At 44.3% G+C, this 25,790-nt stretch overlaps 1 protein-coding gene across 6 annotated transcripts in view; it reads left to right on the top strand.

Moving 5' to 3' along the window:
* Positions 1 to 25,790, top strand: part of LOC143344287 (beta-1,4-N-acetylgalactosaminyltransferase bre-4) — a 64,086-nt gene that overhangs the window by 28,643 nt on the left and 9,653 nt on the right. For 4 of the 6 annotated variants that reach the window (XM_076770187.1, XM_076770188.1, XM_076770184.1 and 1 more), the window contains 2 exons: positions 14,694 to 15,161; positions 25,408 to 25,664. In XM_076770187.1, coding sequence (XP_076626302.1) covers positions 15,007 to 15,161; positions 25,408 to 25,664 — 412 coding nt within the window. In that variant the 5' untranslated portion in view covers positions 14,694 to 15,006. Of the gene's footprint in view, positions 1 to 408; positions 592 to 13,670; positions 13,800 to 14,693; positions 15,162 to 25,407; positions 25,665 to 25,790 lie in introns of those variants that run through there. The other 2 variants (XM_076770190.1, XM_076770189.1) reach the window with 2 other exon arrangements.

Raw genomic sequence — 25,790 nt, 5'->3', positions numbered from 1 at the left:
TTGCACTGAAATGCCTTCGCGCCTCGGCCCATTGCCTTGCACTCGCTTTCACGTAACGTTAGAAAGCGCCTTACAACGAAAAAATAAACTGTATAAATAAAATCGTAACTTGGAGGAGTCACCCACTCGTACGTAACTTTCAGGGACACTATTTGACGCTTGATATTCCGATTCCAGGTATCCAGCTTTAAATCATTTATCGTTGACAATTATCATCCGCGTCGTAGATATTGAAATTTATCTCTTTGTCCGCGTAGTAGAGTTTCGCACAATTTATGTTAATTTACGTAAGAATTGCGCCGAGTATGTTAAGTACGGACGCGTTTAAAGGCGTTTCGCCATGCATGTGTTAGTTTGAAGCGAACCTTGACTGGCGCGTCGAAGAACTACTGCTACAACATTTCAGTATATGTTTAGTTGGCAACGCACGCGTTTTTCAGTACTTCCTTTTCGTTCAAGGTATTAACGCAGTAGCAATTTCCGCTCGAAAAGTCAAACGATTCGGTAGCAATTTGGGAACACGGCGTCTGGCGAACAGATCGAGGATCTCGCGAATGTCTCGTAACGCGCTCCTTTTCGAAGCTCTTTTGGGTAAGTTCTTGAACTACATTCTTCTCTTCTCATGAATTTAAAGAGGTCTCGACCGCATTTGGAACGTGCTTTATGCGCGCGTGTATTTGCCTCGTGGGCGAATCGAGCGAACCAATACACTTTAGGAATCCTCCGCAACCCGTGCATGCGCGCGCGACATCTCCGTCGGGCGGCAGCTGCGAGAAGAATAATCTTATTTTCAGAATTACTTATCGGATATTGCTCGTCGGACTTCACGGAACCGTCGACGTTCGAAACGAGTTGTTCGAAACTTATCAACGGAGCGGAGTTATCGGGGAACGTTATTGGGAAGTTTTCGAGAACCCGCGCGTTATGGTTTGAGACCTCGCCGTCTGCAAACTCGGGCATTACGCTATCCGTCACCTTTGCCTTGTGGCTGCTGATGCAGAAACACTCGAGAGACTCCTCGAGATTTCAGCAGCCAGCTCGCGTCCATCGAGATTCTTAGTCGTGCTAATATATGTACTGTGCGTCCGCGAGAAATTGACTAGCGGGGAAGTATTTGGCTTGCTCCACCTGTCCCCACTTTCAGCCAATAGCGACAAACCGGAATTAAACAAATTCTTAGGAAATCAGAGTATGTTGAAAGAACAAAATTGAATTGAGCAAACCCACTATTGTCGTCACAATGTACACAGGATAGATACTTAAGTTAGTAAACACGTCGGATGAATGGAGAAAGTGGCGATAATTTATTTTTCTCGACGAAGTAAAGATTTACTGTGTTTGCTGAAATAAGGCAACATTAGTCCCGGCAGGTATTAATAACGTTGGCGTTGTAAATATCGTTCTTTCGAAAAGAGCAAATAATTCTAATTATTTATAAACCATACAAGGAAGACTTTTGGATCGATCCCGTGATCTATACGTGAGTCACACGTCAATTAAAGTGGTTTAAATTTACATTGGCTTCGGGGAATGCTAAAAATAATTAGCCGTGTGTGCACGGTACATTGTTTGTACAAAACACGACGAGAGTCGAGCGCAGGTAGAAATTTATCGTACGGGCATTAATTATTAAATTGTCTTGTACATAATACAATGAGCAGTAGAACGTTTCGTAACGTTGATACGAAACGCGTCACAGTCAAAGGATTAAATCGTATTATTAATGCAATTGCTACTTCCTTAACGTCGCTAAGTTTGCGTTCGGTGCGTCGTCCTCTCTTTGTTTATATTTGATTAATACCTCAAAATAGTATCGTTTCGTCTTCAAAGAAACTCTACCTAGAGGTGAAACCTCGATGCTCTTAGACGGCGGTGTTTCGCCAGTTTCGACCGAATCAGTCGTCTTGTAAACTTTGTACATTTCTTGGTGCTTTGCGCATCAAAGCATCTCCGCCAAGGTGCTGTAAATTATTTCGTCTACTGCAACTTTGGTTTTGCCTGCCGTACTAACGACCAACTGTTTGGTGCATGAAACTCCGCTGCATTAATTGATATTTCAACGTATTACCATATATAGCAGAGGCCACGATCGAAAGGAGATATTAAACTTTGCCAGTTGCAAAAAAGTATCGAACAATTTTGCAATGTACTTCTCACCACAGATAAGGTATACGAGCAGACCTTAAATCCAATGTATATTTTCAGCCCATTTTTATGGGGCTCTAGAGACACATTAATACGCATTGTTTGCATTTTGAAACATTACAATCATCTAACCTGTTCATGAGTTACGATGTGTTAAACATACGCATGAAATTTCAGGGGAGCCAGACATGGATGGTCAGACATTGTATTTTCGGTAAGGAATTTTTTTCTCGAAAGTGGATAGGATTTCGGGGGTATGTCTATTCACCAAAAATGATTGTCATCGACTCCTGCAACTGAAAATATTTTTTTAAGAATGATTTGAAATTTTTTAATTTCGACGAAAAATTTGTTTACTTATTGAATTTTTTTCTCGAAAATGGTTAGGATTTCAAGGGTATGTCTATTGACAAAAAATGATTAAAATTATCCCTTGCAACTGAAAATAATTTTTTTAGAACGATTTGAAATTTTTTTTTTTCGTCGAAAAATTTAGGCACCTACCCCCTGTCGATTTTCCTTAAGAATTCGTTTTTTATTTTTAGTGATTTTGTTTGACGCCCTACAGAAAAGTTGTCTAATACTTTTTTGTAGGTATCCATGAGCTCTACTTCAGAAAAAAGTTTCATTGAAATATATTCACTATTATGGGAGTTATGGCTGTTTGAAAATTGGACCATTTTTATGGGGTTTTTCTCATTTTGCGAGGTCAGGGACCAACTTTTCGAATATTTTTATAATTTCTATATATTCTACACTAAAATACGCGTAGTTTGCTTTTTTAAACATTAAAATCGTCCAATCCGTTCGGAAGTTATGACGTTTTAAAGATTCGCATGAAAATTCGGGCAGAGATTTCTGGCCAGAAATTATATTTTCGGTAAGGAATTTTTTTCTCGAAACTGAGTAGGATTTCGGGGGTATGTCTGTTGACCAAAAATGCTTACAATTGACTCCAGCAACTAAAAATAATTTTTCCAAGACGATTTGAAATTTTTTTTTTTCGTCGAAAAATTTAAGCACCTACCCCCTGTCGATTTTTCTTAAAAATTCGTTTTTCATTTTTAGTAATTTTGTTTGACGCCCTACGGAAAAGTTGTCTAATACTTTTTTGTAGGTACCCATGAGCTCTACTTCAGAAAAAAGTTTCATTGAAATATATTCACAATTGTAGGAGTTATGGCTGTTTGAAAATTGGACCGTTTTTATGGGATTTTTCTCATTTTGCGGGGTCAAGGACCAACTTTTCGAATATTTTTACGATTTGTACATATTCTACACTAAAATACGCGTAGTTTGCTTTTTTAAACATTAAAATCGTCCAATCCGTTCAGAAGTTATGACGTTTTAAAGATTCGCATGAAATTTTGGAGTGACATTTCTGGCCTGAAATTATATTTTCGGTAAGGAATTTTTTTTCTCGAAAATGGTTAGGATTTCGAGGGTATGTCTATTGACCAAAAATAATTGTAATTGATTTCCCTAGCTGAAAATAATTTTTTCAGAATGATTTGAAATTTTTAATTTTGTTTAAAAATTTTGCATTCGGTATTGAAGTCACATTAGGCCACGAAAGTCCATAAAGTGTAAGGTCTACTCGTATACCTCGTCTGTGATGAGAACTACTATATATAATAATATTTTGTATAATAATAATATTTCATTTCCTATTTCGACGTATAGTTCGCCTAAATATTAAAATTAGGTAATGGAGCGTCTGCCCCTTTTTTGCGCCTTTTCGTTCGCTTCCTGTTGAGAAAGCAGAAGAGGAAGCGACGCGTCAAATTATTCACGAGGCTCAGAAACCATTTAGCGTTCGATTCTCATACGAATTTGAAAAAGAACGGGGTTCGTTCGTTTCCTACGAAAATAGAGAGCAACGATCTATCGATAAATGTTAGAATTTTTTCTCGGTAAATTCGTCGAAGAAGAGAGAGCCGTTCTTCCGTTACCCTTTCCTTTTCTTGCCGCGATTGGCCCAATTCCACGGGCAAAAAAATACAGACTGTGTTTCTCCACTGATATTTACTCGAGACAGAAACATACCAGTTGTTTGCGAAATATACCGAACGCAGTCAATATTGAAACAAAACGTGTACTTTTCAGCGGTTGTCTCCCGGGGCGACGTCATTACGAGCGATCAAGAGAAAAATATAGAGCTCTCGACTTGTATTTACAGATGTCGCGGCTTAGTTAGTGTACACACTGTGTTACACTCGTAGACATTTTTGAGCGTGTTTCCAGAAATCTGTAAACCGGTGCTATACGCCGAGCTGATTGATAAATCAAATTTCCCGAAATTGCGAAATACAGAATTGTTTCTTACTGGTTGACAACGATTTAGACTTTTCCACGGTTAAATGAAAATATCGTGTTGCAAAGAACGCTAACCGAAAATGACATTTTCATCGAGACGAGGTTCGCCGGGAACGAACGAGCTCCCCGCATATTTTTAACGGGGATTAATGAAAAAGCGAGGTTGAATTTTCAACGCGTCGTTCCGACAGAATTGCCCGGGAACAATTTTCCGTAGTTCGACAAGCAACGCAAACGACCGTCGAAGCCTTTATTCGATTTGAAATTCCCGGGGCGGCTTGTCGACCGATCGAGTTCCTGATACGTGCATCGCCATTATCGGGGGGATTTCAGGGCGATCCAGGAATCTAGGATCCCGAGGATAGGAAAAGCCCAGTGTATCGCGAGCCCCGAAGAGAATACGAGAGAGGAAGAGTCTGCCGGAGTAAGGACTAGTTGATGCTATGGTCGCCATGACGATGGTTATCGATCCCCTCGTTTCGCAACTGCTGCATCCACCCTCTCTTTCTTCTCCTCTCCCTCCGGTTTCCCGCAATTTCCTTCGTCTCTTCTTCTAGCTCGTTCCTCGACCTATATTTGCTTGCGACGAAACGGTTGCCATATCAGTAAAAATCCGCTTTCCACACGTCCTTCTCTAGAATTGCGTCGACACGATTCTCGTAATCGTTTCAAGTACTTGCGAGAAAGGCCCAGATTGAGCGTGTCCCTCTGTCGTCGTGCGCGAGAACTGTCGCCACACGTGCTCGAACGTTTCACTTATACGGGAAGCGCGACATATTTGAATATTTCTTTTTATCGTGCCGCGTATCCAACTAAAAAGGTTACCGAAAATCTCCGTTAGACAACGTCGAGCGATAAAGGGACACGGTTGCAGTGTTTTCGAAAGAAACGATAGAAAGCCGGGGATTTACGAGCGACGTATAGTGATTCATATTGCCGGGATTGGCGAGAACACGAGCCGGCGGCGGTGACGGTATCTCCGTTCGGCCGTGCAAATTCGGCTTTTGGTATTTGCGAATCCTCTCCGCTCTCTGATTGGCCGTTCGTTTGATGTATTAGGCGGTCGTTTGTTAAGCAGGGACAATTTCGCGTCGCTTCCTGCGCGCGTCTCGGGTCCGTTCGATTCGAAACGGCGCACTCTGTACCGTGGATACGGTATTACCGGTCAAGGAATAATGTCGTTCAACGACCAACTTCCATCCAAGTTTCCAGCACAAAAGAGACGAGGGAATCGGTCCCCTTCGTGCTTCCAATACCTAAAATTGAACCGCTCGCGCGAAATTACCGCGTCGAACGAAAATCTCCTATTAATTGCGCGCGAGTATCGAGTTACGCGAAAGCATATGCATTTTAATTTTGATGCACTCCATATGGGAAATTAGTTTAGGCCGGGGAGTATGGAAAACGATTAAAAGCAATATTCTACTTTGCGGCGGTTATTACACGATGATGTATCTATCGACGCAGCCCGGTAAAAGCAATTAACGGAAAGTTTAATTAAATAGTGGGTAAACATACCCTTTACGAGTTCACGCTCGTATCTCGTTTGTCAAAGTTAACGTGGACGCGGTGCAGACGCCTTTTGTGTTGCGTTTGGCTGGTTTAGTTGTACTCGAGATTAACCGAAATTGTCAAAGTGCCGTGTACTCGGTCGCAATTATCGAATTTCTTGCTAGCCGCGGCTCGTTCGAAGAGAATATTTGTTAAAAGGGGGGGAAAAAATATCAATCGAATCTCTGTTCTCGACAGCGACAAATTTCTTTAAGGAAATTGATGCAGTTTTGTAGTCGGAATTTCTCCGATGCAACTCGCCTGTTTATATAAGCTCATGAAAGATTCATAGGCGCGATACGTCGCACATGCGTGCAACACCACGGAAGACAAATGGAAGGAAAAAGGCGTAGAAGGCACACGCGCGTAACTACGATTACGATCCTGTCAGGAAAAAGATTGGATTCTCTGCTGTGTATAGATTTAAACAGCCCCTCGGATAGGAGACCGTATTTTCAACGCTGTCGTTTTATTTTCCATTCCCTTTCAACGACCAACTCGAGGTATATACTGACCCATATTAACATCCCGTTTCATCAAATTCAAATTTTTGGTTCGACGAGTTGTCGAAAGATGTTTGCGGGACGTCAATCTCGTTGTGTCGTACGGTGACTTTCGTTATTTAGAAAGAGCACGTTTGCTCTAGTTTGGAGCCTGTTGGTGGCAGTTTCCCAAAGACGAGGCGCGAGTAACCCGTAAACCGCTATGCAAACACGCGGAACGAGCTCGCGTGTACGCGCGTGAAAGTTTCAGAAGCGCGTATCCGTAGTTATCGCGAGCGGAAGCTGGAATCCTTAACCTCTTAAGGGGTCGCGTACTTTTATTTGTCCCTGCGGAGCTCGTTAGTACCTTTACGCGCGGCGCGGTAACGACGATGCGGGATTAAACAAGCTTCTGGTGGTCGGTGGTTGGCGAACGTTTGCTAGCGTTGGCGCGAACATGCTTATCGCCGGACCAGGATGACTAAATTGCGGCTACTCCTCCGAGATCACTGTATTTTCCCTTCCTCCGACCATTCACCGCTGTTTCTCGCCGCTGGTAATTTATTCGGCCCCTTTTAACTCTTCCTAAAAGGTATCGGCCTCAATTTTCATCTTTGCTCTATACTCCCTCCATTTAGGACATTCACTGTATACAGTTTATTGCCACGAACGTTCAGCGAAATGATCAAATTCGAATACTCGCGGTTTCCCAAGAAGCAGCAGCACATAGAATTTTTCTTCAGCAAAGATGGCTACTTGGGCGAAAAATAAAACGTTGAAAGTTACATAACGAGCGAAGCAGTATTAATATAAATAGTGGTTAGTTACACTTGCTGGAAATCTCAACCATGGACTCGTTGGCAACTGTAGCTGAGCAAACCAGGCAAAGCGGCGCGGAAAACGAAAACAAACAGTAAACGCAGTTATTGAAAAACCTTGCTCTTGCATCTACTGAGCATCGGCCTTGCGGAACAAATATAACTCTTGGACACGAGAGCACCTCTAATTTATGCGAAGTTTACCACCTTCGAGACAGCAGGAAATATATACGGACACTCGGGGTTGCGTCGATACTAATAATAGGTGGAAAGATTCGCGACACTAAAACTTTAACAGTTTGACAGAATATGGGTGAAAGATGACATCGAACGTAATGGGAATCTGAAAGTATCGTGGGTCGAGTAGTCGGACCTTGTAGGTTTAGGGCTCGAAGGACCTCACGACGAGACAGAGTTAATAGAATTTACTTGGACGCTGAGACTTCGAGCGGGCAACGAAGGAGAAAAAGATGGAATTTTTGTGGAATAAAGCAGAAGCTCAGGCTGCAGAAATTTATCCGCCTAGAAAGCTTCGTAAGCAGCCCTTATGATTTTATCCGGCCGGCTGCATCTTTCGAGTGGAGGCTGAAACCCTTCGAGAGGAACGCGCTTTTATCGCAAACTCGCAAGCACTAAGCCGATCTTTATTACTTTCGAAATGAAGCTGCCCGTAGTTGGCGCTGTCGCGGTCCATTCGCAATTTGCAGTCGATTCCGCGTCGATGTCGCTCAATTTCGTTAACGAAACGGGGGAACCGTTTGTTACAGGTCTTTCCGAGATCTCGAAATCGTCCCGCGCGAAATTTGCGAAGCCGAGGCAAACGTTGCTTCGGATTCCACGAAATTTATCAACGCGACGGAAACGAACTTGGCTATTCGTTCTCGGTCGTTCCATTTATTGGATTCCATAAATCTCGAAATGCCCGGGTACCGTGGAAACTGCGGGACAAAGCGAGAACATTTTTAAAGGTTAAATATAATCTGATCGTATCCACCGGTCGACGGTCTCATTTTTTACCGGTCTTTGAAGCAATTGCTCGAAACTAAAGCGAGACCCTGACATAACGCGCGATCTGCCGCACCCTCTAATCTCTTTGATAGCGTTCCCTCTTTCGCCCCCGCTCTAGTACTCGTTTATTTCAGATACAGGGTGGGCAAACTGCTTCGTACACTTAGCGTTACTCGTTTTCCATGGACGGAGTAATAGAGCGCCTAAATGGAAGACTTTGTCGCTGAACTATACGCGTTTAGATTATCGGAGTCTCCAAGATAATGCATGTACTCTTGTTAGATTTCCTTTTCATCGGCGAAACGATGCTGTAGGAAAACGTGGAAACCCTGAAAACGTCGCGCCGCTAGAATGTTTATCGTCTTATCGAGTTTGGAATGCGGTGGCTCTCCAATTATCGTTCGAGTCGTCAAGGAACAATGAGGCAGTTCGTTCGATAGACTCGTTCCATCGAGATCTGGGTCACGAACGAGCAAGTTTATCGACGAAAATTCTATCGGCGTGGAAATATTTTTTTCCCCGTCCCCTGCAAAGAATACCTGATCGTCCGGTTAATCGCGATCGCAAAGATTTCCGTGCGCGTTCGGACCGTAGAATTCGAGACCCGTAAACAGGAAAGCGTGATTCTGTTTGCGAGGGAGCACGATAATTATCGACACGCACCGGCGCCGTTTAATAGGTTACGTAGAAACGCGTGTTCGAGAGTCGATTCCCCGCGATCGCGCTCGTGGTTCTTTCGATTACACTCCGGGATAATTTCTGTTTATTAAACATTACAAATTCAGCTTTTTGTATGTATATATTTTCAGACTGCCCTTGTTGATACATATGAATCAAATGAAATTAATCTTCCTTAATCTATCTATTTTTATTTAAAGAAATGTTATTATTGACGAGATATAGAGGGACAAAATGATAGCACACTTAACGAAAAACTTTAACCATAAAACAATTAATGAATAATGCATCTATAAATTTCAATCAATCTGTTTGGTAAAGATTCATACAATTGTTTAATATTCTTTTGGCTAATATCCTCCCACTCGTCCAAAATGCACTGTTTTAAATCGTTAATATTTTGGAATTGTCTACCATTTTAGTATACGGTTCTGGCAAGATGTCCCCAACAATTTTCAATAATGTTGAGGCTGGGGGATCTTGCTGGCCAATCCAAAGTACGAATGTTATGCGAAGAAAAGTATTTCTTTACCACTTTCTTTTTACATCTTGTTGTAAAATGTATTTACTTCCAGCAATTCTTACAGCATATGTGTTTAGTTGTTCGGTAGGACACATATTATCAACCACGTTTTACAAGGAATATTCGCTATTCATTAACTTATACACAACTGAGAAGCGTAAATCTGCTACTTGTGCTATCATTTTGTCCCGCTTCCGGACCAAAATATTTACGTTTTCATTCCTGGAATTCTGTTGAAGTAAATATTGTGAATGATATTCAGTACATTATACATATAAGCATGCCCATAGATGTAAACATATTAAAATATTCATTTTTTTCAATTTATAATACCAAACGGGAGAAATTATAAGATGTGCTACCTTTTTGTCCTCGAGTGTAACGAATAACCGTACCAATAAACATTTGCGTCACGGTCTGTATAGAATTGCTTCTTAGATCTTTGTCGAAATCGACGATTCCGTTTAGGTGATCGAGTATATATACGATACGTAATGCGTTAAAGATGCCAAGGTCGCGAAACGTCGAGCTTTCAAAGGCCTTGGACGATTCTTTGGTCCCCGAGAAGATGCTGGCAAACAAGCTGCCGCGTTCCGGTTCCTCTTTCGAGAAAATCAGGACACGCTCTTGCAACAAAGCGGTCTCTTCTGTATTGCGACGCGTCACGCCGCCACATTCGGACACAGAATAGAAGCGAAGTTGGACAGAACGAACCGGGGGCGACGGAAAATGTACAAGGGTTATTTTATCCCCTGCTTGATCTCGACGAGAGCGGACGCTGCCGGTACTCGTTCGCGTACCATCCACCCTCCAGGCAACACTGCGCCTTTCTTCAGACCTTTTTCGCTTCTGTTTGCCTAGAAACGAACCGGCTGGCGGACGAACAATGCTCGTTCAATTTTAAATTACGATTAATAATTATTTCGAGGAAATCGTACGGTATCGAGGATTTCTTTCTTACGACGTACGGTGGACCTATATCCGTTTTATACTTAGAATTCATACATGGCGAGCATGATAAATAAAAAAGGAACTGCGGCGCTTGTTAAGGGGTTGCAGATCTCTTAAAGTTGTCCCCCCGAAACACGGGTGGAAAGTATCCTACTAAATTACGACGCCGCCGCGTCGTTCTCTCTATCTTTGTTTCACCCCTTCCGGTTCCTCCGCCGTCCCGCCCCCGAGCCTGTCACACGCACGTAAAATACAACGCTATAAAGGATGAACGCGATAACACCCTATCGACGAGTCTTCTCCGGGAAGGGTTGACGCGATATTCTCTTTGAGTATTCCGCCCACGCGACGCAATCCGTGCACCGTCGAGAGGATCGATACGCGGCCGCAAGGCGGAAATTATTCAACGCGGGGACGAAAATTCCGAATGCATTTTCGAAAAGAATATCTCGGTGCGTCGGTGTAATCGTTTTTGTTCGCGAAGCACCGTCGGGAAGCTCTCGTATTCCCCGTTTCGGCGTCTCTGTTACGATTTTTCGAACGAACTTTCACGGTCGGACGTTCGCCGTCGGTGGCCAGAGCAATTCGGACGTTTTAGAGTTTTCTTCGCCGCGTTTTATGACACTCGATGTGTGCATGCAAATAAGGCGCGGCTTTTGATTCCGAGATTGCGTACGGCCGGTTATACGATCCTCCTCCTGGACAGGCCAAGGATCATAGTCCGTGTTAGAGCAAGTACTCGGGAGTGCCAGACACCGACGATACCCAAAGGTTGTTTACGACCTTTGTTACGGTATTAGAAGGGCCCTTCTGTCACGCGAGACCCGTGAAATGTTTAGCGAGGTATCGGAGCAATACAAGCAGAATTTGGCCCGTGAAAACGTTAAACGTGTCTGGATAAAATCTGCATTAATTCGATAGACGTAATCTAATTTGTTTGACACGCGAGGGAAAAGGGTCAGGGGAATACTTACCGGGGAACGAAACGGTATGAAATAATTGGATAGATCGTCGCAACGGCTTGATACCGCGGTGTCACGATAACCATCGTAATTGTAGATTTTACAGTAAATTGCACGAGCGCCGATGCGTTGCGTTCAACTCGCGAATGCACGCACGAGCACTCGCAAAGCACCGATCGCTATCTGTCCCGTGACCGTGTTCGTGTTCGTGTTTGTTCTGGCATGTTGGAAATATACAGTGCCGCGGGAACAGAACCTGCCAGGATGGCATCAATCGCGCGTATGCATCGAACGAGCCGCATCTCCGGTAAAAAGGTCGGAAAACTGGGTCGGAAGAGAGTAGAGGACTCGGTAGCGTCTCCAAATATTCTCTGAATTATGCATCGAGCTTCTTTGTTCTTCGATGACGTCAACGTCAATGGCGACTGACGAGAACTAATTCACACACCACTTTGTTCGATACGGTGTTTGGAAATATCTCTAGTTCCAAAGACGCCAAGGTTCCCAGCACACATAGTAATGCAATAAGTGATCGAAGTAATAAGCGTCGAATAATTGCTATCGATCGCGTAGTTCCAACCGTTTACCGATGACAATAAAACGAAATTACCGTACGTGTACCGTGTACAAGGTATGTAATAAATCGATTCGACAGAGACGCATACGAGAAATCGCAATCAGAGGAATACGATTAAACCTGACCTCCGACATAGCGACGTTGACGCAAACCGGAAATTGTTGCAAGTTTCCCAATTGCAGTCGATCGTATCGGTTTCATTTTTCTCTCTCGTTGTCGTTATTTACATAAAGTTTTTCTTATCGGCGATTCTAATGAACTCCGCCGGGGCAGTTTAAGAGACGTTTTACGAGCTTTGCTTGTTCTATCTCGCAGGAATATCTTAAAGCGGAAGCGGAAGAAATCGGCGGTCGGGAAGATCGACAGAAAGGCGAACGGAAGGAAAAGAAAAAAAGAAAGATTTTGCGGTTGCAGCACGCGACGCGACAATCTTATCGATTTCCTCTTTCGACGGTCTCTCATAGTGTTTCCTCTTTTTTATCGATTCAATTTTGGGTAAGAATGCGCCCTGAGTCGTAACGTTCTAGTTCGTACGTTGTCGTTTGGTATAAGTAATTAATCTTTTATGCAGGGTGTCATCGTGTTCGTTTATTAAATTATAATTTCCAAGCACGATGAGCTCGTTCGATGAGTTGCGGACGGCACGGCACGTATGGAAGCTTTAAACAAATATCGATCAACCGATGAAATCGATCGTGCAGCAGCCACAGAAGCGAGTAATTTACATTGGTTATAGGAAACGTGGTTCGCGTAAAAGCAGGTGTAATGGGCAAGATTGCGTGCAGCAGCTGGCAGTCACGATGCCTCGAACCACGAACTGTCTGTCGACGAACGAATCCAACAACTTGACCGATGAAAAGAATTCTAGAAGCCATCTTTCCCCCGGTGCTCTTAATCCGCTTGACATCGCTAAAATTATTTTTTCCACGCCTAGCCTTTTTTTGCCTCTTTTCTAATCTCGGTGGAAAAATATCGTAGCAAAGCGATCGGTAGTGTTAAACAAAATCATTCGTGTTGTTGGTAGCGTAGAAAGAACGCGTTCGTTTGGCTTTCGTCCGAGAATCACGCAACACGAGGTGACGTAACGCGTTCATTGCCGATGGCCTTCCGCCTCTGTCGACTGCTTTCGAGACGCTGTAAAACGGCAGTAATGGCGAAAGGCTATTACCCTGTACCTACGTAGCTTCCGCAAACACTGCTTGCGCAAACCGTGCCTGAAACAACACGATTCAAAGTCAGGGACAACATTCGCCGAGGACTCGATTAATCGCATTAGTCAGTCTCGCGTGTTAAGCTAGTCGGTCTTTGTAGGCGAGTCGAATTTCGATTCTCTGTGTTGCATATTCCCCGTAATCGATTAATCGAGGCTTTGTTGTATCGTAGTTTAAACGCGACTATCGGAGTTCAGATACCAGCGAGTTGTTTGCAGAAATACGTTACCGAGAACCGTCTGTGAAAAATTGATACGTACGTTGTATTTGTTCGATTTATCTGGATATCACAGTATCTATATGTCAGTTCTTCAAAGAGAGACTACTGTAAAAAGTGAAGTTATTGTCGCAATCAAGACAAACGCTGTGTGGTAATCCTCGAGAACACACCATTGAGTCATCGAAAACGAAATTATATATTTGAAGAGTGATAAGGAGGCACTCGGTGTGGCGTAGAAAAGTCGAGCGATCGACAAATTAAGAACGAGTGTGCTGCAGTTGTGCGAAGTTTGTAGTCGCAGTCGGTCGTGTGTGAGAACTACGAAGGGAGAAGTAAAGGATCGTCGTCATTAATTAGGTATTATTACCGTTAAACGAGGTAGCCAGTGGTTTCTGTACGTTTGAACGAGACTAAGCGCGCGTTATCGGTTCAGCGTGATTTCTAAATTATCCGAGCAAACTCCGAAATCAATCTTTCGCCGTTACAATCGCTCGTCGACCTCTAGCGACCGGATGAACTATCTAATCTGCTCTCTGACCGTTCATTGTTACATGGAACGCGTGCGTAACCTTGCTCCGTATCTACCACGTGATTCTTCAACGTCTCCGGCGGGCTTCCCTTCAACATCCGAGTCAATGTCGCGTTCCTTTTTCCACTAACGCGAGCTTAGCATTAGAAATTAGACCACAGGTAACTTACAACCGTAATTAACCCCCTTGGAAAGTGGACTTAGGTTACGTTTACGGAAGAGTAGTCGGGGTGGGTTGTGTCCTTAGTTTTTCGAATGGGAAATCCCGATCGAGGGATGATCGTTTAACACGGACATTTCGCTGTCGTTGGTTGGCCTCGAGCGGAGTATGTTTACCTTCGCGCGACTGGTTAATACCTCGTTGTTTATGAAGCTGTCGCCTTTAACGGGCTCCACATTGCATGGTACGTGGCCCGTGTAATTCGTGTTCGTGTCCTACGGTAAATCGGTTTGATAATGTCGAACCGGGCTCTCCTCGTGCGATCGACAACCTTCTAGCCCCTAAATCGAGATTCAGAGCATTCAGGTTCCGCTTACTTCGGTCGATGGATTAAACAAAATAAGAGAACGTATGAATTAGGCGGTCGAAATTCGTAGAGAAACGCGTTGTCGCGGTGTTTGCGTTAAAATGTCGGTTAAAACGAGCAACGAGGAACGAGCGTCGCGATAACAGCGTTGGGGCGAGCTTTCTAAGGCGGACTGGTTCTTTTTCTGTTTCCCAGGACTGGAGGAAGGTGTCGTGGTGCTGAGAGCACTCGTGCCGGAGGGTAATGCGCTTGGTGACCGGAAGTGAGAAGCCTCGGGCGGCCTTTTCTTTCTTCGGTCCTCGGTCCTCCTCCTCCACGGCGTTGCTCTCGTCCCAGTCGAACGGCTGGAAGGAAGGAGGAACGGCGCAACCAGGTCCCGGGGGAAGCTGAGCTGCAGGTGTAGGAGAACGGGAAGAGCAACGGCAACAACGGCCAACAGGGAGCGCCTCGTCCAGGACGGCGCTCTTCTAACGCCGATAGGAGGGAGTTATGGTGTCTCGCACATGCGATGACTGCGGCCGCAGCCGTGGCACTGTGGCATCGTGCCCACCTTTACAAGGCGATCGTCTGTGTCGTGCTCGCCCTCATCGCCATTCAGTATTTACTTAGCGGCGTCCTCGATCGTCGATCCATAGAGACGATTTTCACCATTAACACCACCAGGTATGGTTTATAATATGCGAAACGAAAAGATCTTCGAGGTGCAACGATACACTCCCTGCACCGTCCTCTCCGCTCGCAAGAACAAATCCCACGGTGCGAACCCCACCTTTTTCACACCAATATTAACGCCCACCGTCGCGCGAAAACTGGATCGAAGCGTTACACTTTAGGACCTCTCATTCTCAAAGGTGAGTTCAAGACTGAATCGAATCGTCGATTCCGTGACGTCAGATTCTTACTTTAGAACACTTTATTCGAATCCAGACGGTCTTCAAAGTCTCGATAGGTCTTGAAATCTTAATTGGTCTTGAAGTCCTAATTGGTCTTGAAGTCCCGATCGATTTTGAAGTCTTAATCGGTCTCGAAGTCTCTGGGCTTGGTCGACTGTGAATTTTTTAAGTGCTTCGAAACTTTTAATAAGTCTTGAACGTATCGGATAAGTATTAATGGACATATAAAGCTTTATTCTGCGATAATACTCCTTTAACAGCTGAAAATACATTGTAGAAATATTTGAAAAACGTTGTTTCATTCCGAGAAGTAATATAACTCGCCAGTAAAAGGTTAACTTATCGGATTATTATCTATCCTTTGCATAGAAATATTGTTAGATTATCGACGGAATGTGTCACGCGCGTTTGAAAATTGTACGTTATAAAGCAATTTAGAAATGAGGTAAAAAGCTTAGGTTAAATTATTTTACAATATTGCATTATCGCGAGTTTTATGAGGCATCATACTTAACTATAGTGTAGGTTGGAATTTTTAAAACAGTATGATAACGAGATATCGAAACATAGTAGCGTTTTTTTTTCGTCTGTGTAGGGAATCGAGTCATACCGGATCAGACATTTTAGCGGTCCGCGCAAGTGTTCGACTAATATCCACAATCTCCTCGCACAGAGTTTTCGCTTTGATGGTTTTTGAAAAGTTGCTAAAACTCTGTTAGCAATTTTAACCCATTTACATTGTTCTCAACTTTATTCATGAAACATCGAAACGCATGGAATATTCACTGTTTACTGCGCTATCAGTTACAAGATTTATTAGTTGTTGTTTCAAAGTCGAGTGCTGGTGAAGAGATATTTTACTACTTAAATTAAATTACTGTTTCGACGTAATAATTCGTGCAATTTTATCAAGACTCCTACGCGGATAACTTTGCATAATGGCCACTTGTGCATTCTCGGGTATTCTCAAAAGCAAGAATAAACATCGATGTTATCCAAGTCGGTAGCTTCTTACTAATGACCTTTGCCTCGTGAATTCTGTCGATGGAAGTCGAGAAGTAGATAAAGAACCGTTGCAACTGGAACGAGTGTGCATCGTACGGGAGGTTCGCACGGCGAAGTACGCAATTACTTCTGAAATGACCCGAAGCGTATTTAAACTCACAGAGGCCGCGTATCGACGTGTTGGTCGAAGTCTGACGCAATAAATTGGCACGGTCTGCATCGTCGTCGCGAACTATTTCTTAAACGGCTCGATTCTCGCGGAACTCGAGAAATCTTCGGTCGAGGGTCTAAATTCCAGAGTAATGGCGCTCGAACCTCTCCCGGATGCGTAGAAATCGAGCAACGGATCCCTCGGATCTCGATTATTATTCGGCTCGCCATTCGCGTCGGCAAGTTCGCAGACCTTATTGTTCTTGCATCGTCCCGGGGAAAATTCGCGAAATCTCGGAACCGTGACTTCGTCGAAAGTTCGTTTAATTTGGAAAGTATCTCGCGCTCGTCCGGGTTCGCGTCTTTTAATTAATTTAGACGCCCGTCCACCCCTGCTCGAGCCTCGTCTTCTCTGTTTACACACCGATTCGCGATCTATTGCGCAACGCTGTGGCCAATCCTCTTTTCTCGACGCGCCAAATCATCTGAGCAATGACCATTAATTTATTTAATGGATAAGATCCTTTTACTTCGGATAAATACAATTCTAAAGTATATGAAACAGAAAGTAGAAGAAAGAGAAAATTATATTTTATTAATACTTGCGTTTACTTTCAATCATCGATTTTTATGACCTTTTATCGTATCCTATCGCCGTTTGAATGATATATTCAGAATAGAGCCGTGCCAGTTTCGCCGGTATATTAGTCGAAGTTACCGCAGCTAGTTGTCAGATCAGCAACTGGAGGTTACGTCGAGATCGATTCTCGTCCTTTGAGACCCGCAGACACGCGAGAAATCTTATTAGTTGGCTTATAACAAGGTAAAGTGGCTGCTTAACGGCGAGGCTGTAACATCACAGTTACCTATACATCCGTCTAACGCGGAGAAACAATTTGCGGGACCACCGATAATGGAAAATGATCGGTCGTTGGTCGTTACCAAGGTTTATTCCTTCTTTTATCATTGTACTCGGGTCTTGTATCGAGAAACAGAGTCTAACGGTAAATTTTCGCACGGAAAACACAATTAACCCCTCAACGCTCATATTTTTCGAATTAATGATTTCTTTATTGGATTTACGTATAATTTGAAGGAGAAGAAATATTGTCATCCCTTAAACTGTTAGATTGAACAAATATCGTTTTTCAAAGCAAACGTATTTATGAAAATCGTCGAGAGCTTCGTTAATGTGATTCGTTAGAAATATTACACGATACGCGAGCACTTAATCGCCCGTGAATTATTGCACTATATCGATGCAAATGGTTAAGCGAATAAAATAGTGGAGGATTAATGCGGCCAATTTGGGGAAAAAGTTGCGCGGCCCGTTTCCGGTCGAAAATCGTGGCAAATTACCGCGATTTAGCCAACGGTGGCCGTAATTCTCCACCATCGAAGTAAATTTCCGTGAAAATTCGTCCTTCCAGCCGAGCCGGCACGTATATTCCAGAAGCGTACGTGATCTCGTTACTTCGTTAGCGGTCATTTAGATTGTCCGTTTGCGGAAACGCTCGGCTAACAATCCTTTGACCTTTGCGCCTTCCGAAACGTCTATTCCGCGTCCGTAGTCGGCAGTGTAAAATTCATCGCGAACTTTGGCCGATTACGTTGTCGTTCCTGCGTGAAATATTTAAAACTCCCTTGCTGACACCCAAAAAATAGTCCCACAAAACGACGCTCTGTTCTCCTGTCTTTTTTTATAACAAGAAAGAGAGGAATCAGGAAAAAAGAGATGTGAGACGAGTCTTGCGTGTGTCTTGGTCGGGTTAAGGTCGCGACTTTGAAAGTAACGCTTACAACAGCGGCATTATACTCCTCGCCAGTCGCGTTTGCTTTCGCGACGCTAAACTGTCATCGTTAAAGGTAAAAAAGTCGGTTCTTCGGAAGTTTTTCCTCGTTCCCGCGTCGACCTTCTCGCCACGGAATTGAATATTTTTCGCCCTCCTTCGGAATGCGCGTCGTCGAGAAAACGGTTTAATTAAAAACCGTGGAGCGTATTTAACGAGACGGTTTCTTTCGCTCCGGTACGATTTACGAGCAGTCGGTAACGGTTAATTTAAAATTTCACCAGCGGCGCGCGACAACAATTTGTTATTCCCGTTTATTCGTTGCCCTGGAAGTCCAGCCGCGCCGTGGACCAGTTATTTGTCGACGTTTTCGCGTTGTTTTCTGTCGCGCGTCGAACAGCGAGTCATCCGTTTCTCTTATGATTGTTCGATACGCGTAATCAGGCACTCTGCCATAATCGAAACGGAGAAAAGTTACGTCGTAGGAAACGTTGGGTGTGGTCAAGATTGATTGGTACGGGTTTGCGGGAAACGAGTGAAAGTTGGAAGGTCGAGAAGACAAAGTGTTTAGAAATTTAGAGATCTCCGGGAACGCGATTCGGTTAGGATCGACCTCGTTTGACCGTTTTATCCATGATTGGAAACGAACGCCGAGCATCGGAGGTTTCAGACGACGCAATCTCGTCGCGTGCAAATAGTCCAAGTATCTGGATCGATCGTCTCTAAGTTATTTCGTCGATGTATCACTGGTTAATGCCGCGCAGTTGTTTCGCAATCAGCCGCGAAGGTTGCTCTCGCGTCACTTTAGATGAATTCTCGACGATCGCGGCAGGCTCGTTCTTCCGACGCTCTAATCGATACTAACGAGAAACTGACAGCCCTTGATAGAGCGAATATCTTTACACTGGATGTGCCTCGATGCTCCCTACAGAAACCTATAAGCAGAAATTGTTCTTCAATCTTCGTTCGAAATAGCGACAGCCTTCGTTGAAACTATCTTTCGCTGCCACGTTATTTCCGATACGTCCTCGACATTTGTGTACCTTTTATATCGCAATATTTCTAACGAGAATAGAATCCGTCCAGATACGATCCGTCATATCGCGCCTCGTGAGTGTAAACAACCACCCATTCGAACAGCTACCTCGCATTTCCACGGACACACGCTTACGCGCCTAATCGCGCTGACACTCGCTATTACTGTTATTTGCGATGGAGACCCATCGCCGCGGAGATTGTTCCCATATTTCTCCTCCATACGTCGAGGAATGTTAATTCGGTTGCATGTTACCTGGAGGGCCGCAACCGTACTTCTGTTTCGCCATGCACACCGGTTATCATGCGTTATTACGCGCAGCCGTGTTTCCGTCGAACGAGTCGTTTCATCCCCGAGGTTTTTCCCTCCCGTGGACGAGTACGTGTTCCAAGTAATCGATCGTAGTTTACGAAAGTCCCGGGGCAACTTCCGTCGGCCATCTCTAAATCATCGTCGAAGGAAACGCTCGTGGTTTCGTTCTCGTAAATCTGTCCCCCAAACGTGCCGTCATATTTCCCAGAAGCATCATTCCTTCTAGTTCTTGTATATTATCGAACGGTTGTTGCAAAATTTTAATAATCGAATTAATCGTGGTAATTAAGTCTATTACCCTAGATCGCATTGTTTCCTAAACAACAACAGATGTTCGCCGCGAATACCAAAGTAGATTCAGCCAACGCATCCGCGTCGCGACGCACGATGCATCCCGATTGAAATTTCATTAGCATCGACAGTTACTTCTCGGAACTGTTCGCTCGAAACTTCGTCGGGAATAAATTTCACCGTTCGGCTATTTTCCTAAAGTATTTCCGTACCGGAAGCAACCGGTTATATCGCGAACTCTGCTCCCATCGATCGCTTTACGCGTTCCGTTTTATTTTCTGCGACTCGAGCAAGAAATCCTCTTTTATTTCGAACGCGCGCCGCATCCACGTCAAATAATATCGAGGCTCGTTTAAGTCTAACCGTGCGACAGATACCGGAAACGTTTTAAAGGACGAATGGGAAGATGCTCGCTTCTCTGTCCCCTTTCCTTTGCCTCTTCTCGCAAACACTGAACTTTCCTCCGCGTTATTACCCCTCCATCCACCCCGTGATACGAATACAGAAAACGAGAACCCGACAAACTTTTATTAGACCTTCTCTTTTGTCTAAGCGTCGATCGATGCGCGTACTTCGCGAAGAAGAAGCATTGTCGATATTGCTTCGCGTTCGCTGGGAATCAATTACGCGCCTACGTCGTACGTATCCGTAGAAACGGTTGCGTTACACGTCGAGAGGATCCTGCGGGAAGGATTAAAAGTGAAATATTATTCCCTGCTCGCAGTTGTCGCGGCTCGGCTAACACGTTGCGTCAGATTTATGATGTACCATCCGTACTAGGAATACCTACGAATTCCACCGGTTCAGGACTTCCTTGTGACTTACGATGCAATTCGTTGTACACGCGGATATAACTCCATCTACATACCGAATTTACTCGTACGTAGTTGATCCGTGCGTTTCAATCCCCGTAACTTTATTAACCGTTTGCTTCGCCAACCGATCAGCGCATCCAAATCGTCGAATTTTCCCAAGAGAGATCGCGTTGAAATTATCTCGTGCAGCCCGATGAATTTTTAAACGACCCATCGTACGTGCAAAGCGAACGCTTTTTACGTTATCAGTCGTACTTTGTCTTCCATGCTTCAAACAGATTTTACGCTCTGGTTCGGGTTTCGGATTCCCGAAGCGTGGGTGGAACGTATCGCCCGATGAACTTACAATTAAATAAATATATAATTATGTTACGGTCGAACGCGCGCGAGCTGAATTATTTAAACACGGTTAAATGCACGGGAAATGCCACATAGTTGCAGCGACTGAACCAACTACATAATACATCGAGTCGGTGAAGTTATGCGAAGCATACCGGGCAGCTGCAGAGATTCCCTCCGGATGGAATTCAAACTGAACGATCAGAATTTTTTTAAAAGGATTACTTCGCTGTTCATTAACATTTCCAGAGAGATAATGACGTGCGATTTCCTGCGAGTAAAATCTCTTCGACGCCGTTTCTATAGAAATAATTTATATCGAAGCTTATATCGAGTAAGTTTTGTATAAAATGGTTAGAGTATATTTACTAATCGGGTTCTCCGGTGAATTTCCACTATGTAATCCGGCTCGAGGGGTTAATATTTGCCTGTCGGAGACGCGGATGGCGTGGAACCCTAGTTGGACTTGATTTTAATGGCGCCAACGGTGCGCGAGAGTTTCATTTCGAAGGTATGAAATCCATACGGGCAGCGTATACGGAAAGGGACAAATTTCAAAGGCGATAAAGTTGGGGTTTGGCGAGGGCCACAGGTGCGCGTGCGACGGGCATGAATATTCATGGGATTGTCTGAGAGATTGGTGCTTGGCCACTGATCTCCCCCGATGAATGACGTTATACAACGATGGCACAATCCCCGCGGAAATTGCGACGACGAAACGGCGGACCGTCGCTAAAACTCCGATAATGTTCGTCGTGTCCGTCGTTCCGCCGTTGCAGCGAATTAAATTCGATTTCCGAGCGCGTTATCGAAACTCGTCACTGTTTCCACATGCGGACCGCGTGCATCCTGTGCCGTCGCGCGTTGCATACGTACGCGTTTAATTATCCGTCGATGATTTCATGCACCGGTGAAAAAGTCCGACGCGGTTCGCGATCGACAAGTGGTTTTCGAATCCGATTTCCGGCGGAAAGTCGTATCGCGCAAAATAAAAATTTCCCCAGTTATTATCATGCATCAACGACAGAGGTCAAACGTAATTCGGGCTATGAAGAGTTAGCCTGAACGCAACAGAAGCAGTATGCTTTAAATACCGAAGTAAATTGCCAACGTTGCTAACGAAAGAAAGCATCTTAAACGCGATCTTGTTAATTAGAAATGTCTCTGCGGATTAGCAAACAAATAATTCAACGAGCAGTTTAGATCCGGGTAAACGCTCGCGGGACGAATTCGCCTCCCGTTTCGAGCAACCGGCGCGAACGTCGACGATAAAAGAAAGCGAACGCCGTCGTAAATTCGGAAAATTTCGCCGGCGCCCGCTGTTGAATGGAAGTCAAAGAAGAGTCCCGGCGGGATGCAATCCTTGCAATTTCGTTTTATCGATCCCCGCGAAAAACCCCGTGGCTGAATCTCGAATCGAGCCGGGGATACCTTGGGAAACGGAACGGCATTAAAATGAGACGGACGAGTGCGGTGAACGTCGGCCACGAATATTTCAAAGGCAGTTCGAGTAGTCTCGAGCGAATTAGAAGGCAAAACTCCGTGGAGAGTGCATTAAGAAAGTGCTCGAGAGCCGCTTTTAAACTTCGTCGTAGGCCAGAAGGCTCCGGGCACCGGTGCCAAACTCGATTTTCCGGCAGGTCTCACCGATTAAAGAGATCCAAAATTGCTCGGATATCAAACGTACTTTTCCATTCGCCTTGAGACACGATTAAAAAATATACACCAAACAGTTTTATTCCTTCTTCGAATTTATTTAAAATGGGATACATTGTATCTCGATTCGCCAGGCGACCGTCAAAGCGTCGAGGTCAGAGTTTTGGCAGCTTCGGTCGGAAGATGATGGCTGCGAACGCGTTGCCGGAAACGCTGTCCTTTGGCTGGCTTTGTCCTAGGTCAAGGTTTCCGTACGCCACGTCGTGGAAAGCGTTACATCTGTACTCGCGGCAAACTGGCAGGACGTGTTACCACAAAATTAGTCGGTCGATGCAAAAGCAACATAACAAACGCCATCCTTTGAATGGCGAGACCACCAGGCGCCTTTCCATTACGTAAATGGCAGAGGGGAACTTCGAATCAAACTTTTCTCGACACGTGTCGTCGTTAATATGCATCCCGTATTTGAAGTCGATCGCTATGGGTCCGGAAGACTGCATCGAACATCCGGAATTCACGTAATGTGAATTTTCTCGCGTAGTGGCTCCTTAACTGTGACTCGATATCAGTTTTTATCTCAGGAGATATCTAAACAAAAGAGATATCATACACTAGTTATCATAGTGTAAATAAATCAAATATTTAATTGAATTTGTTTAAATTGCCCTATTTTTTAGTTAACGTAAATTTAAAAGGAAACACTTAAAAGCGTTAGGAGTTTCTGGTAACAAAATTGAAATATAATTCGGAGTGCAAAGGGTTAAGAGCAGTTCGAAGTATTCGAGGCGCCAATTTCTGAACGAATACCGCATTGTCAGCTCAAGAAGCATTTGCAACGTCTCGCCGTGTCAGCTTTCGGCCATCGGGACGCAGCTATTTCCCCGGAGATTCTTTAAATTAACGCGATAAATGCATGTCGAGCGTCGATTGCCGTTACCTGCGCTTAGTTTGTACTTTATTAGGGCCTCCGAGATCCTTGGATCGATTCGAAACCGCGCGATCGCCTTCGAGGATTTCTCCGGTGAAATTACTGTCACGATTAGATGGCCGATCGGTTTACTAATCGTCGTAGGACGTCATTAGCGTACGGCACGGAGTCAGCCTCGAGGTAATGCTCGCATAGCTCGTTCAACCTAGGCACAACTGGTTTGGTAATTGGTTCCCAGCGCGTACCAGTCACTCGAAATCAATACTAATCAATATTTGATACGGGACTATAGAATTTCATCCGTATGCGTAATGTATAATTAACGAGGTTTTTCTTCGGGCACATCGGTAATATCCATTACCTTCGCGACATATCCGCAGCTGCGCATCCTGGAAGGAAGTTGTAAAACTATGATTTCTATTACGCTTTGATCCTACTCCTCTCGATTGACAGTTTAATTAGATGGTAGATATTTTTTATCCCTTTGCGGACGAGAGGCGAGTGAGAGAAAATTATTTTTCTGGGAACTGGAAATCTGTTTAATTCATTCGTACATTCTCTACAAACATGTAAAAAGACAGGGAAACGAACAGCCAGTTGCACATTTGAACTTTCGCAAAATTTTGGTCAAGAAATTGAGAGGAGATTTTCGTCAATCACGAGATAGATCTGCAAGTTCGACGTCCAACTCTGAAGAAATTCGTCTAAACAGAAAGCTTCATGCAATTCTTACTGGCACAAAGAAGGATTGCAAAGTTTGTTCTAGTCGAAACAAACCAGGGAGAAGACACGAGACGACCTATTTTTGTGATACATGTCCAGATAAGCCAAGAATCCATCTTGGTCAATGTTTTATAAATGATCATACCAAGCGAAACTACAGATCTTAATTTTTCTAAAATTATATTCATGAAGGTGTGAATATAGATAAACTATCGAAATATAACGTTTTTGTAAGATAATTTATATGTAAGATCATTTGCAAAAATCGCCTCGTCCTGCTACCTGACCCGGCTGAAAAAGTCGTCGTCCGCAAAGAGTTAAGACGTTCCTTTTCCGATCGAGGAACCAAATTAACGCTCTTTTCACTCTTGACTAACACCATTTTGTTTTTACTCTCCGCTAGAAACGTCCCCCCCTTTCGTCGCGAACTCTTTGTCTTTTTGTTTCGAGGTCGTCAACTTTTTACAAACGCTGACGGTTCGCCGCTCCTAACCAAAACTTTCATCACAATTCCTCGCTGTAAATTGCGTTGCATTTTTCCACGTAACAGGGTCTTCGCGCGACCCGAGCTGCATAATGAGTAAAACTAACAATGTTTACCTCTCTGCGTGTAGGCAAAAGGGGGATTAAGTTATCCAGCGGGCGGTTGTTTACATTGCTGCTACTAAAGAAAATTATTCTCGAGATTTTATCGTCTCGCCTCCTAGATTGGCGTTGTGGCGGGTTGCATTATCGGGTCTTTCTTTGGTTCGCGTAGAAAAGAAACGGTTCGAATATCTTTCGATGACCCCGCACCGGGCCGTCTTTAATTAGATTCCGGTTCGATAGGCCTTTAGAGACAGAAATACGGTGGCTCTTTGTGGAAGGTTTGCGCCAAAACGGCCAGGAATAAATCTCGGGCACGCAACGGCTAAAAATATTCTCCGATTCGATTGCACGATGAACTGACGAGCCGTCTTCCTCGATTTCAGGTACGCCGATCGCACTTACAGGCACCATCCGCGGGGCCTGATCATATACGGACCCGTAACGGTGCCCAGTTTACTGAACAATGGCTCCGCGACGACCCTGCAATGGGCCGGCCGGGGTCATTCAAATTTCTCCAAGTTGGAAACCATGTTCCCCACTCGGAACGCGTACGTCCTTGGGAGTTCGCAGGAAGTTTCGACGGGGAACTCGACGAACAGCACCGTGTTGCAACGATGTCCACTTCTGCCCCCAAACCTCGGTAAGTAATTGGCAATTTTGTCTAGTTGTTTCCGATAAAAAAAGAATTTCAATCCGTTCGAGTTTTCCTGGGCGATCGTAAGCTCGTAAAGACGAACAGGAAACAACCGCTTTGTTCTATCGAGTA

The sequence above is a fragment of the Colletes latitarsis genome, chromosome 8 (genome assembly GCF_051014445.1).
Source record: "Colletes latitarsis isolate SP2378_abdomen chromosome 8, iyColLati1, whole genome shotgun sequence".
Classification (NCBI taxonomy): Eukaryota; Metazoa; Arthropoda; class Insecta; order Hymenoptera; family Colletidae; genus Colletes; species Colletes latitarsis.
Note: the sequence above shows the minus strand (reverse complement) of the source record. Positions and strands in the feature narration are given on the sequence as shown.